A 13,878-nucleotide genomic window follows, 5' to 3' on the forward strand; every position below is an offset into this window, starting at 1 on the left:
GCTAAGTATGGAAAAATAGTAACTAGTTACAGTTACCAGTTATTTCATTCAAAAAGTAATGCATTACTGTTAAAAGTAAGTTACTTTTCCAAAGAATGTTTTTAATGCTCCCATTAATGCCCTAATTTATTTATCTACAATTTATAAACACTAATTTATTTAATTCAGACCAGCAATACAAAAATAAAACATAAAAATAAAAACATATCACAATATAATAAACCAAACCAGAACAAAAAAGCAAAAACTAAAGTTGCTTCAGCATCATAAAAGTTTGTATTTATCCCTCAAACATGTTCTTTTACAGCTTGAGTATGAAAACTAGCGACATTCTACAACAAACACAAAACCTTCATAAAATAAATAAATGAATATAATCTGAATAATCAAGGATCAGTTTGGTGAAACTTGGCACCAAAAAACTGCTATTATAGATAACCATAAATTGTATGCATTCTAAACAAAACAAAAACATAACAGCTGCTCAAATTAAATTGATGAGGAATTTTCAAACTAACCAAAAACTACATCAGCAACTTGGGGAAAGTAAGCTGTGTATATTCATAGTGCAAAATCTGCTGTTGTATAACACCTATAAAAATGTTTAACAATAAATAAATAAATAAATCTCAGCATTTTTCTGAGCAATATAACCCTATACATTTAAATATCGTGTTCGGAAATATAAATGTGTCACTGTGTCTACTAAACTAATCAATTTTGTTATACAGATAACCAATGTGTGCTCATTTATTTGAAAGGATAAACATGGTAGTATTAGTAATAGTAATTAATAATAGTAACGTTAATGGTCTCTCTCTCACGCGTATTTGGTCTTTTGCGTGCACAATCGGCCTGCCCCGCACGCATTCGTTCTCTCTCGCATGCACACTTGGCCTCTCTCGCATGCACCCAGTTTATTTTGCTTTTGTCCAGTCTTGCGTCTGGTACACAACACGTCTTCTTTACAGTGGTTGGTTGGCATCTACCAATCCTACAATGCGTCGCCACTGTAAAGTAAGATGTGGGCTAGACTGCAGCTAAAGTTAATTAATTTACCAAGTAACGGACAAATGCATCATATTGTAATGGATTTAATATATTTAAAAAGTAATGCCATTACAGTAACGCATTACTAGTAACGCTTTATTGCCCAACACTGTTCACGTGGACTTGAAAAGTAAATGTAATCATTTATAAGCATCTACTCATTATAAACCACTTAAAGTCCTGATGTATTGCACTTTACAGAGTTGTTACGCAGTAAAAAGTGTCTGAATCTGTGCATGAGGCTTGAGTTGCGATTGCAAAGTATTGACTGTTTAACGGCATGAGCCACAGGTTTCAATTTCTGCGCAATTAAATCAGAAATTCACCTGTTATTGATGGCATTTGTTATAATGTCATTGGGTCACCACTGTCTTATCTGGATGACACCTCCATCACTGTTTTTATTGTATTTCAGGAATACCCTTTCTTCACATTGACTTCCTTCCCTTCTGGATTTCTCCTTCACGTTGGAGGTGTAGTCAGCGCACGCTCAGTAAAGCTTCTGGATCGAATCCACAACCCAGGTAAGGCGGCCCATATTACACCAGTGCAAATAACTAAACACGCCACATACACAACACATTTACATCCTTTCAAACAATGAAACCTGATGCTATTATTGAGGTCTATTAATGATGCTATTATTGAAAGTGTGCATGTTGAGGCTTATGTTGTGTTTACAGTATCAGTTCTTCATCGCATACATCATCTCTTGACCTTTGTTTTTTTCATCTCCAACATATTATGAACTAATAATGTTCATTGTTTTTCTTTGAGGCATCTATGTCCCTCAGATATTCCTTTGCATTTATAAACCATATTTTTTTGTAAACCTGCTTATATACCATTTTTAGTCTAGCATCGCATTAAAGAGATGTACTGTGCCTCCGGAAAGTAATCATAGCGCTTCACTTTTTCCACATTTACTTTTTTGTCATAGCCTTATTCCAAAGTTGATTAAATTTATTTATTCCCTCAAAATCCTACACATAATACCCCATAATGACAATGTGAAAAAGTATGTTTTGAAATTGTTGCAAATTTATTAAAAATAAAAAACCTAAAAAATCACATGTACATCAGTATTCACAGCCTTTGCTGTGAAGTTCTAATTTGAGCTCAAGTACATTGTTTCCACTGATCATTCTTGAAATGTTTCAGCAGCTTACTTGGAGTTCACCTGTGGTAAATTCAGTTGATTGGACATGATTTGAAAAGGCATTCACCTGTCTATATAAGGTCCTAGGGTTAACAGTGCATGTCAAAGCACAAACCAAGCATGAAGACAAAGAAATTGCCTGTAGACCTCCAAGACAGGGATGGGGAAGGTTACAAAAACATTTCTGCTGCTCTGAAAGTTCCAATGAGCACAGCAGCCTCCATCATCCATAAGTGGAAGATCTTTGGAACCCCCAGGACTCTTCCTAGACCTGGCCGGCCAGCTAAGCTGAGTGATCGGGGGAGAAGGGCCTTAGCCAGGGTGGTGAACAATAACCTGATGGTCACTTTGTCTGAGCTCCAGCATTTTTCTGTGGAGAGAGGAGAACCTTACAGAAGGACAACCATCTGTGCAGCGATCCACCAATCAGGCCTGTATGGTAGAGTGGCCAGACGGAAGACCACTCCCCACCTGGAATTTGCCTAAAAGCATCTGAAGGACTCTCAGACCATAAGAAACTAAATTCTCTGGTCTGATGATACTAAAACTGAACTCTTTGGAGTGAATGCCAGGCGTTACGTTTGGAGAAAACCAGGCACCGCTCATCATGAGGCTAACACCATCACTACAGTAAAGCATAGTGGTGGCAGCATCAGGCTATGGGGATGTTTTTCAGCAGCAGGAACTGGAAGACTAGTCAGGATAGAGGGAAAGATTAGTGCAGCAATGTACAGAGACATCCTGAATGAAAACCTGCTTCAGAGTGCTCTTGACCTCAGACTGGGGCGACGGTTCACCTTCCAGCAGGACAATAACCCAAAGCACACCGCCAAAATATCAATGAGTGGCTTCACAACAACTCGGTGAATGTCCTTGAGTGGCCCAGCCAGAGCCCAGAGCTAAATCCTATTGAACATCTCTGGAGAGGTCTGAAAATGGCTGTACACTGTCACTTCCCAGCCAACCTGATAGAGCTTGAGAGGTACTGCAAAGAGGAATGGGCTAAATTCCCAAAGACAGGTGTGCCACGCTTGTGGCATCATATTCAAAAAGACTTAAGGCTGTTATTGCTGCTAAAGGTGCATCAACACAGCATTGAGCAAAGGCTGTGAATACTGATGTACATGTGATTTTTCAGGTTTTTTTGTTTTTAACAAATTTGCAACAATTTCAAAAAATCTTTTTTTCACATTGTCATTATGGGGTATTGTGTGTAGAGTTTTGAGGAAATAAATGAATTTAACCCATTTTTGAATAAGGCTGTAACATAAAAAAATGTGGAAAAAAGTGAAGCGCTATGACTTATTTTGTGTAAATATTTTTTAATTTCAATATGTAAATGAAAGGTAGCATGCTCTGGCAAATGTCTATTGACTTATTACAAACATATGCTGCACATTTCGCAATATACACGTTAATCTAACAAAAGATCATTTAAACAGACTCCTTGTGCCTCTTTGAGGGGGTGCTGAATTAATTTATTATACTGTATCCCACATTTTGCATTCTGGCGAGTTATAAACAGACGAGATCATGCATGGCTGCCTGCTTGCTCTTAAAGCCTGTCGTTTTTCAAAATAAGAGTCCTACATACATATGTGCAATACAAGATTAGATGAACTTAAAAACAAGGAACAAAATGATCGTTATAATCTCATTAGGAAATGTTTTGGCCAGTCAAGCCTCGGGCATGCATATTAATGATCCCATGTGGCTAGTCACAATCTGTGTTTTGATCTGATTGACCTGTTTTTCACTGGAATTTTACACACTCTGGTTTTTACATGAGAATGAGGAAACCATTGGGTTTGTGGCTCATGGCATGCATTTTCATGTACTGAACGCTTACCAATGCCTAGCTAAATCCAGATTTTATTCTATGGCACTTTTAATTAAAACTATTCAATTGTGTAATTGTATTATACACTTGATGGTTAATATATTTCCAAAATACCAACTAATTGTAATGCAAATATCTAATCAGCAAATCACATGGCAAAATTGAATGCATTAAGACATGTGTATATATACAGTCAAGTTGATCTGCTGGAGTTTAACAGAAAAAAGGTAGTAGGGTTAGGAGATTGGAACTGAAGCCATCAACAATATATTGTTTATGAAACTTCAGACCTAATTTGATTTCTTGAACAACATGATTTCATGTATTTTTTTTGTTGGTAAAAATACCTTGTTTATGCCAAAGGAGAATGATAAGGCAGATTTGAGTCAATAGAAGGCAACAGTAACTCTCTTTTTTTTTTTTTTTTTTGAGTTGATGAAAAATAATAATAATAAAAAATATACTCTCACCGACCACTTTATTAGGTACATCCTACTAGTACAAGGTTAGACCCGCTTTTCCCTTCAGAACTGCCTTAATCCTTCGTGGCATAGATTCAACAAGCTACTAGAAATGTTCCTCAGAGATTTTGGTCCATATCGACATGATAGCATCACGCAGTTGCTGCAGATTTGCTGACTTCTCATCCATGATGCAAATCTCCCATTCCACCACATCCCAAAGGTGCTCTATTGGATTGAGTCTGGCGACTGTGGAGGCCATTTGAGTACAGTGAACTCATTGTCATGTTCAAGACACCAGCCTGAGATGATTCGCTCTTTATGACATGTTGCGTTATCCTGCTGAAAGTAACCATCAGAAGATGAGTACACTGGTCATAAAGGGATGGACATGGTCAGCAACAATACTCAGGTAGGCTGTGGCATGACACGATGCTCAATTGGTACTAACGGGCTCAAAGTGTGCCAAGAAAATATCCCCCACACCTTTAAACCACCACCACCAGCCTGAACCGTTGATACAAGGCAGGATGGATCCATGCTTTCATGGTATTGATGCCAAATTCTGACCCTATTATCTGAATGTCGTGCAGAAATCAAGAATCATCAAACCAGGCAATGTTTTTCCAATCTTCTATTGTCCAATTTTGGTGAGCCTGTGTGAATTGTAGCCTCAATTTCCTGTTCTTAGATAACAGGAGTGGCACCCGGTGTGGTCCTCTGCTGCTGTAGCCTATCTGCCTCAAGGTTGGACGTGTTGTGTGTTCAGAGATGCTCTTCTGCATACCTCGGTTGTAACGAGTGGTTATTTTTGTTCCCTTTTTTCTCTTTTTCGGACCAGTCTCTGTAAACTCCAGAGATGGTTGTGTGTGAAAATACCAGTAGATAAGCAGTTTCTGAAATATTCCGACCAGCCTGCATTGGCTGATGAGAAATTTGCGTTAACGAGCAGTTAGACAGGTGTACCTAATAAAGTGGCCAGTGAGTGTATACATATGATGACCGAATCTCAACTTTTATGAAGCTTTCCAAAATGTTTTCACATCCCTCCTGCATGAACTCAGTCTTTTTATATCACTTTTATAATACTTTTTATATCATACTTCTAATTCTTGTTTCCTGCTCATCCCAACATGTGATCATCATCCTCAAGAAGACCCCATAACTCAAAACCTTTAGCAATTTCCCCCCATTTCATAGATCTTAGATTTGTGTTTGTATTTTTATTTATTTTTCTGCAACTCGCATGCATTCAAACTTTAAACTAACCAAGCTGTGCCATTACCCATTACTATTTTACATGCTGACTTGATGCCCTCACACACAGAGGCTGTTGTTTAGTATAGTATAGTGTTTAGAGCATAATTAAAAGGAGAAAACTTTAATTAATCTCCAAACTAGAGCACACAGGCTGTATGCTCTTTTATTTTCTTAATTGTAACTTTAGATAACTGCAAACACACACAGTCATTGCACAACACATACAGTAAATGAGCTGTGAAGGTTTTACTAGTGTGCGTGTGAATGCGTTAATTAAAGCATGGTTTGGTTGAAGGAGCCGCTCATGTAGTTTCTTTATTGTAGATGTGCTGGTTTAGAGCCACTGACAGTGCTGCTGCATGCTTTTTCTCTATCTCTTTCTCTCTCTCAATTCACTTCTTTTTCCCCCTCCCCTTCATTCTCTCTCTCTCTCTCTCCCAGACCTCTGTATTTTTCCCTCTCTGTCCATCTCTTCTCTCTTGCTCTCGCTCTTGTGGTCATCCTCTCTGATAACTCTTGTCTGACTTTGCAGTTCCTGTGGAGTGGTGTTGTCCAGTGTTGTGTTCTCGTTTGTAGTTTGGTGTTTGGTTTTCTTTTTCTTTTCTACTCTCTTTCTCTCTTTCTCTTTCTCTCCGCTCCTTTAACCGATCTACTAATGTGGCGATTTGGCTCAGCCTTGGGTAACACCAGGTCATACAAACTGCTAGACTGGAATAGTTTCACTGCAGGTACTACCCTACCCACAGTCCTGCTTTTTACACATGCATACACTTATACGCAGCCCTTGGCAGCTCAACTGATACACTGTTAATTGTTAATAAATAGTCATTTTTATGTAGTGCATTTTGATTAATCTCCATTAGAAAATGAAACAGTGATGCTTAAAGGGACAGTTCACCAGATAATTGAATTATTTTATCATCTACTTTATGATTTTCTTACTTCTGAGGAAGATTTAAACCACAGTTTATGGGATAGTATGTGATATTGACGCAAAATGATCCCAATGATGAGAATAATTCATATTATTACAGAATTAGATTGTAGACTGGTGTCTGTAGGTTTAAATCTTTTATGAATAAATGAAATAATGTTACTACTACTATAAATGTCTGTCTTAATGAGTGATTCAATAAATCTTACATTCAAACCATTCAGTTGTCGTGATTGTTAATGTCAGGGCTCAACAATAGAGAGGGTGCTCGCTGCAGAGCCATTTAAGCAGAGCTGAGCTCCAGCGAGGGGGAGCATGAGCTCTTGCTCTGCCTCCTGTAAGCTGTTTTAATGCGTACACCAACCCCACCCCTAACCCTACCCCCAGTGACATCACTCGTAGAAGAAGTGCAAAAAAGGTGGAGCTCAAGCTCAAGCTCCCCCTCGCTGGAGCTCAGCTCGCCCAAATGGCTCTGCAGCGAGCACCACTTGCAACAATAAGGACTGCCCAGTGGCCCGGGGCCAGCGTGAAAGACACTCGGGACAGTAGACAGGATTGTTACTGGCCCCTATCGGCCAGTACCGATGAGAATGTTTTTTTTTTTTTTTTTTTTTTTTTTTTTTTTTTTTTTTTGTAACCTGGTAACAACCAGTACAGTAAAAAGATGGCAACATGGTGGCAAAATTAAACAATGAGGCTAAAAGAAAACGTTTCTAAAGGCTTAGAAGCAGACCATTACATGGGTACAAAATTAAGAAACTAAAAAAAAGAACAAAAAAAAAACAGTTGTCAGTTTGGCAAGCCATTTTTATAAAAAGTTATTTAGAATTGCATTAAAACACCAGCACATTTTTCATAATGCTCTTTTATTTGCATAAAATCTTGAATTTTGCTCATTATACATTTATTAACATATTTAAAATGTTTAAATTCTAGATTCACAGGCATAATTTTGCCACTATTTAAAATATGTGGCTAAGAAATAGCTATTAACTTTTTAGTTTTTTTGGTGGGGCTAGTGAAAATTTTGACAGGGCAAGTAAAAATCTCAAGCAATCGGACCCGTATAAAAAATCATTAGCGTTGAACCCTGAATGTGATTTAATTTCGTTTAAAGCAGGGGTCTCAAACTGCCGGTCCACGGGCCATCCTCCTCCCTCTGCTTGAAATTGACGTCAAAAATATAACAAGATTTTTGATTAGTATCTGTTTAAACTGTTTCTTTACAATGGCTTAAGGTAAAAAAAAGTGACTGTTGAAACGATTAAAAAAAAAATCCACTATTTCTTATTTATGGTAAATGGAGGCATGTGCACTCACTGACAGGTCAAATCTGCTTCTCTCTATCACTCATTCAAGTTCAGGTTGCTTTAATGGCATGACATTTTGTATAGTTTTGCCTAAGCAATTTAAATGTAAGAAATATGTAACATTTTAATCAAATTGATAAAATCTACAGCAAATGAGAAATAAATGACAGAAAAAAAAAGAAATAAAAGCAGACAATAGCCCCTTTCACACATTTAGACGGTTCCTTTTCGACAATTTTCCGGAAAGGTGTGTATGTGTGAACAGGCCCTTTTTGAAAATACCGGTAAATTCGTTCTATCTATTTTCCGGAAAGAGAAGTTGTAACATTACTGGTAATTTGCCGGAATGCTGGCTGTGTGAATGCAGAAGGAAGATTGCCGGAAAGAGCGCATGCACATCTAGAACGTGCTGACGTGAGACGTCTGCTTTAGGCAATCAGAACAGTCAGACGCATTCACGTCCACGCAGTTTATAAGAGATAAAAGCCTTTGAATATTTTTCCAGACACATTTAGCTGCTAGAAATTAGTCAGATAACGTTTTTATGTTCATCTTAATGGCAACCGTTTAAATAATTATCGATAAGACACGTATGATAAGCCGTTGTTTGTTTACCTTCAAGCTTTGCGTGTGAAACAGCCAGTGAGCGCCAGCACACACACATATCATGTACATCTCGACATGCCAAAGTGTTTCTCTATATGTTTACATCGAAGTTGTTCATGATACTGATCCATCCACAGAGTTTGTGATATAGTCAAATGTTTACAAACACAAGCGCAGCCGTTTAAAGCTCATTTCTGGTTAATGATGTCAGAATTTACCGGTATTTTGGAATGGATGTGTGAATGCTCTTTTCCGGTAAAATTCCGTAACGTCCTCGCCTGTGTAAACAGAAGTTTTCCATATATTTACTGGTATCACTGTGTGAAAGGGGCTAATATTTCTAAAAATTTTAATAATTACAAGAGTAAAATGTGTAGATTATTTAAATAAGACAAATGAGTTGATAAGCCATTTCTAATGGTGTTCAAACATTCTGCAGCCAATTTAGATGTAATTTCGTCCTCTCGTTTAGATTCAAGAATTAATAATTTAATGTTTCTCTTGCGGCTGTGCACATAAAATTAACGACAGCTTAGAAAAGGAAAGCAAAACCAAATTCCGGACATTTTAGTATATTTAGAAACCCCGGCTGGACGCAAAGAGGTGCGCGTCTCTTTGTCTGCAAAGTCTGTGTGTTGCAGTGGGCACACAGGCCCAATCCCAATTCTGTTTTTATACCCCTTTCCCGGTTGTAAGGGCCAAGGGGAAGGGCTTTAAAATATACCCCCAAAAATTGGGACCGCACTACAGCACCTGCACACGTCATCATATGTCATCACGATCTCTTGCTTTATATGAGATTAGACGATTGCGACTGCTGTAGTGATTCCAGTTGTGTTATTTTTTGGTATTTATCTTCAGGAAATCATTGAAGGCATATATTATGTTATCATAACGATCTAATGTGACAATAACATTGTAACTGTACTGTGTATTTACAAAGTGGCCATATTCATCAATGTAAACACACCAAAAAAAAAAAAAAAATAATACATTAACATTATAGCAGACACTGTAAAAAGGTAGATCCCAGCCACTAACGTTAGACATTACCGACAGGGTGTTTGAGTGTCAGAATGTTGTGGAACTGCTGTACCGGAGTTATGATTGGGGATTATAGATCGCGAAACTTAGCGTTTTTTTTTTTTTTTTAAGCATGATGGTAAAACATGAATAGGGTTATGAATATATTAAAATGTGTTTGTTTGTCGTAAAAATTTGTAATAATAGCAAAAAATACTAATTTGTGGATCTCCTTACTTCCGGGTTCAGCAATGCTGGCGCTGTGGCTGGTGTTTTCTGGGAAATTTTCTTACCCCCTGGTTTCGAGTGTGGTCCTGAAAAATCTTAGTTTGAAAGGGCATCCCCTTAGCCTTACGCCTTCAAGCTAAAGAGAATTAGGACACCCCTAGCCCTTTGCGTGCACGTGCAAAACGACAGGTAGGGGTAAGGGGAAGGGCTAAGGGGTAGAATTGGGACTGGCCCACAGAATGAGCAAAACGAGTAAAGGAAAGTAGATTTTCCACTACTTAATCGCTCGTGGATGTTTTTTTATATTAGGTGGATACAAAAAAAAAAAAATTGTAAACGGATGATAATAATAGTAAAAAAACATGTCACTAATTTAAACTTGGGTGGCCATTAATGTACCTGGGCAGCCCTCCCAAGTTAAGTTTATGTGTGGGAAACTCAATATTGTAGATTCTGCTATGTGACGATTGCTGATGTGCATGATGCTGAAATATAACAATAAAAAAGAAGTATGAAATATTATTATTACTATTATTATTTTTGTATATAAGAAAGTCAAAATTTGATCTATCATGGTGAACTTTTCCTTTAATTTGACATTTTACATTTAGTGCATATTAATCACATGGAACGTAGATTTTTCCGATTTATGGTGATTATATTGATGCTTTACACAGACAATCTCAAATAAACACAGGCTAGCACCTAAAAACCTAAACTTTTTCTCAGTAGTGTGTGTTGCATGAGCTGCCATGCGCTGTGCTTCTGTATGAGCGTGTATATGTATGAGTGTGTGTGTGTGTGTCAGGCAGCTATTGCATGCTTAAGCTGGATGCGTGGCTGTTTCTGCTCTGGCTGGTCATTTCTTGATATGCTCTGACTGCACTTCACCTGACCCCTTACCCAGCGTCCTCTGCTCCCTGATCACATGACCACTTGATCTACAAATCCAGAGAAGTGGATTTAGGCAATGCTCCTCTTCCAGTCATGAGGCGTCTCATGACCTATTTGCTCTTGGCGATGCTGCTGCCTCTGTGGTCATTGTTGCTTCCCTTTTAAAAGGATTCATGTGTTATGGATTATGTTTTTGAAAGCTGATCCCACATTTGCTAAGATGATGTTGATTTGGACTTATTTTCTGGGGTTATATATCTCAGAAGGAGATTAAAATACTATTTAAAGAAGGATTGCTTTTTCACTATATATTTTTTGTCCTCCTTTTGCACATCTTTTGATGTTTTTGTGTGACTGGAAGTTTCAAAAAGCTTAACACTATTGTAGTTAATGTAATGAAGAATCTGTAAGAAATAATGTGAGTAAAGGCACATGCACACGGGGATGATTTCTGTTTGCGCCTGTCTCTGGCTCATGATTAAAATGAAAGTGTCATGTTTATAAAAATGCATTAAACTGATGAGATTGGCATTTTTGTTTATGTTCCTTGAGCTTCTGAAGTTACAGAAAAACACTTGGTGGCACTCGAGCACAAAACGGTTTGCCAAGAGTAGAAATTGAGTTTCATATTACTTAATTTTCTTTTAATGGCTTGTAACTGTTTCCCTTGTACTTTTGTGTGCTGTAGGTGGTTAAGCAAAAGTGGAAAAGCATACACAATAAAAACACAAGGAAAAAGCACGAGGCTGATTTCTATGTTGCGCTCAGTAAAATTCTCCCGGTGTGCAATAACCTTAACGATAGATATACAAAATATAGTCTGTTCTTGCTAAAATAAGCACTGTACACAAAAAAACATTCACAAATAGAGGTAATGTATTTTTGTGTAGTTAAATATGCATTATAATTTTAAAATAATGTATAGATGTGTATAAATTGTTAAAAATATATAATTAATTTAACTTGGCCAATACCGTTTTTGACCTAAAGGTACAGGGGTTGAACAATAACTAAACTAAACTAAAACACTGGCCAATTTAGTGTTGGAGGTTTTGTGGCTACGGTTGACCAACCTGGTAGCCAATCTTAGTAGATTACACATTCCACCAGTACAATTAGCAGAGTAATAGCACAGTTTTGCTTAAAGTATTAGAATGCACACAACATTATGTGTGACATATCAGAGTTTAGAAGAGGACAAATTGCTGTGCATCTGTGACCAAGACAGCAAGTCTTTGTGATGTGACCAGGGTAATGTCAGCATATCACCAAGAAGGACAAACCATATCTAAAAAGAGTAACTGTGAATGCAAGAGGTAGCCATCTGAAAGGAATGTCTGGGTGCTAACCTAGATTGTTTCCAAAAAAATATGAAACCACAGCTGCCCAACTCACTGCAGAATTCAACGTGCATCTCAAATCTCCTGTTTCCATCAACTGTTGTGAGGAACCTCCACATGGTTAAAATAGATGGACTGGCAGCTTTGGTCACTCGTGCCAATGCTAAACGTCGGCTTAAGTGGGGCCAGCAGTGAAAATCTTGGGCTGTAGACAATGTGAAACGTATTGCTCTCTGATGAGTGCACCTTTGCTGTCTTTCCCACGTCCGGGAGAGTTACGGTGCAGAGAAGCCCCAAAGAAGTATAACACCCAGACTGCTGCATGCCCAGAGTAAAGCATGGAAGTGGATCAGTGATGGTTTGGGCTGCAATATCAGGGCATTTTCTAGGCCCAGTGCTTGTGGTAGATGTGCATGTCGAGGACTACTGAACCTTTCCGGAGGACTATGTGCGCCCAATGGCTAAAACAGTGTTTTTTTTTCATCAAGTATCAGCTCAGAAGAAAATTGTCTCTCCAAGTACCACCATAATGAGCAGTATTGAAATACATAGCGTAGTAGACAAAATTAAGCAGCTACAGCTCTGCACAGTTCAAAAACGTGGCAGATTAATAACTATTATTAAGAATATTTATTATTGTCAGCCACTTTAAACATTATAAGTAGTCTGAAGATTAAGACTGTACTGTGCTTAAATGTAAAAAATAAAAATAAATAAAAATAAAACATCAACATTTAAATTAAATTGTGCTTTTAAAAGTTAAAAATGGTAGGTTACTGTTCTTTAAAAGTAAAAATAAAACTGCTGTACTCAAATTTAAAGTATTAACATATTCATCAGCACCTGGAAATGTTGCCTGGACCTCATAAATATAGGCTTTACGTTGTTGTATTCATGTACAAATCATTTTAAATATATGCAGCATGTTCACATGACATATTTGATTCTTCCGCGTACCACTAAAAGGAAGCGCACGCACCACTAGTGGTACACGTACCACAGTTTGAGAACCACTGGGCTAAAACATTGTATCTTGAAGGTGGTGCCATGCATTAGGATGATAATACACTAATACACACAGCAAGACTGGTGACAGAGTGTTTTGAAGAACATAAAAGTGAAATCTCCCATGGCCTGCACAATCACCAGATTTAAATATTATTAAGCCACTTTGGCGTATTTTGGAGGAGCGAGTCAGGAAATGTTTTCCTCCTCCAGCCTCACGTAGTGACCTGGCCACTATTCTGCAAGAAGAATGGCTCAAAATCCCTCTTGCCACTGTGCAGAACTTGTATCTGTCATTTCCTAGACTAATTGATGCTGTATTAGCCACAAAAGGAGGCCCTACACCATACTAAAGAATGATTGTAGTCTATAGCCAGGCATTTCTGTTTGATTGTCCAACCCCTGTATATGTATTGAAAAGTTTATGGAGAAAAATGTATTCAGAAAAGCAACTCGCTTATTTAGTTATTTAGAATTTTGTGTGTTTTATTGTTAGTAGTCACTGGTCAGACCTTGACTGATTTGAATATTATTTTTGAAATGGTTACAGTGAGCATAAGGACATCTTTATTTTATTTTATTGCACTTCTGCTTCTTATCTTTTCTATTTACTTCTGCTTCTGATCCTGAGTTTTTTTTCCCCCGCTATCCACTTTTCTTCTTAACGTCAAACTCCCTCCTGCTGTTGGCCGTTTTGTCCAGGATAGGATGGAGTTTGTCCTCCATTGGGAAGCATGACTGCACTAGCAGGGATTAAAGCTATCAGTG

The 13,878-nt window shown here is 37.8% G+C and overlaps 1 protein-coding gene across 50 annotated transcripts in view; it reads left to right on the forward strand.

The window, feature by feature from the left end:
* The window catches only part of c2cd5 (C2 calcium dependent domain containing 5), a 66,057-nt gene that overhangs the window by 19,404 nt on the left and 32,775 nt on the right, over window positions 1-13,878 (forward strand). For 30 of the 50 annotated variants that reach the window (NM_001351711.1, XM_073928944.1, XM_073928945.1 and 27 more), the window contains one exon: window positions 1,466-1,574. In NM_001351711.1, the coding sequence (NP_001338640.1) occupies window positions 1,466-1,574 (109 nt within the window). Of the gene's footprint in view, window positions 1-1,465; window positions 1,575-6,444; window positions 6,499-13,878 lie in introns of all 50 variants that reach the window. The other 20 variants (XM_021467604.2, XM_073928963.1, XM_073928965.1 and 17 more) reach the window with 1 other exon arrangement.

The sequence above is a fragment of the Danio rerio genome, chromosome 18 (genome assembly GCF_049306965.1).
Source record: "Danio rerio strain Tuebingen ecotype United States chromosome 18, GRCz12tu, whole genome shotgun sequence".
Lineage (NCBI taxonomy): Eukaryota > Metazoa > Chordata > Actinopteri > Cypriniformes > Danionidae > Danio > Danio rerio.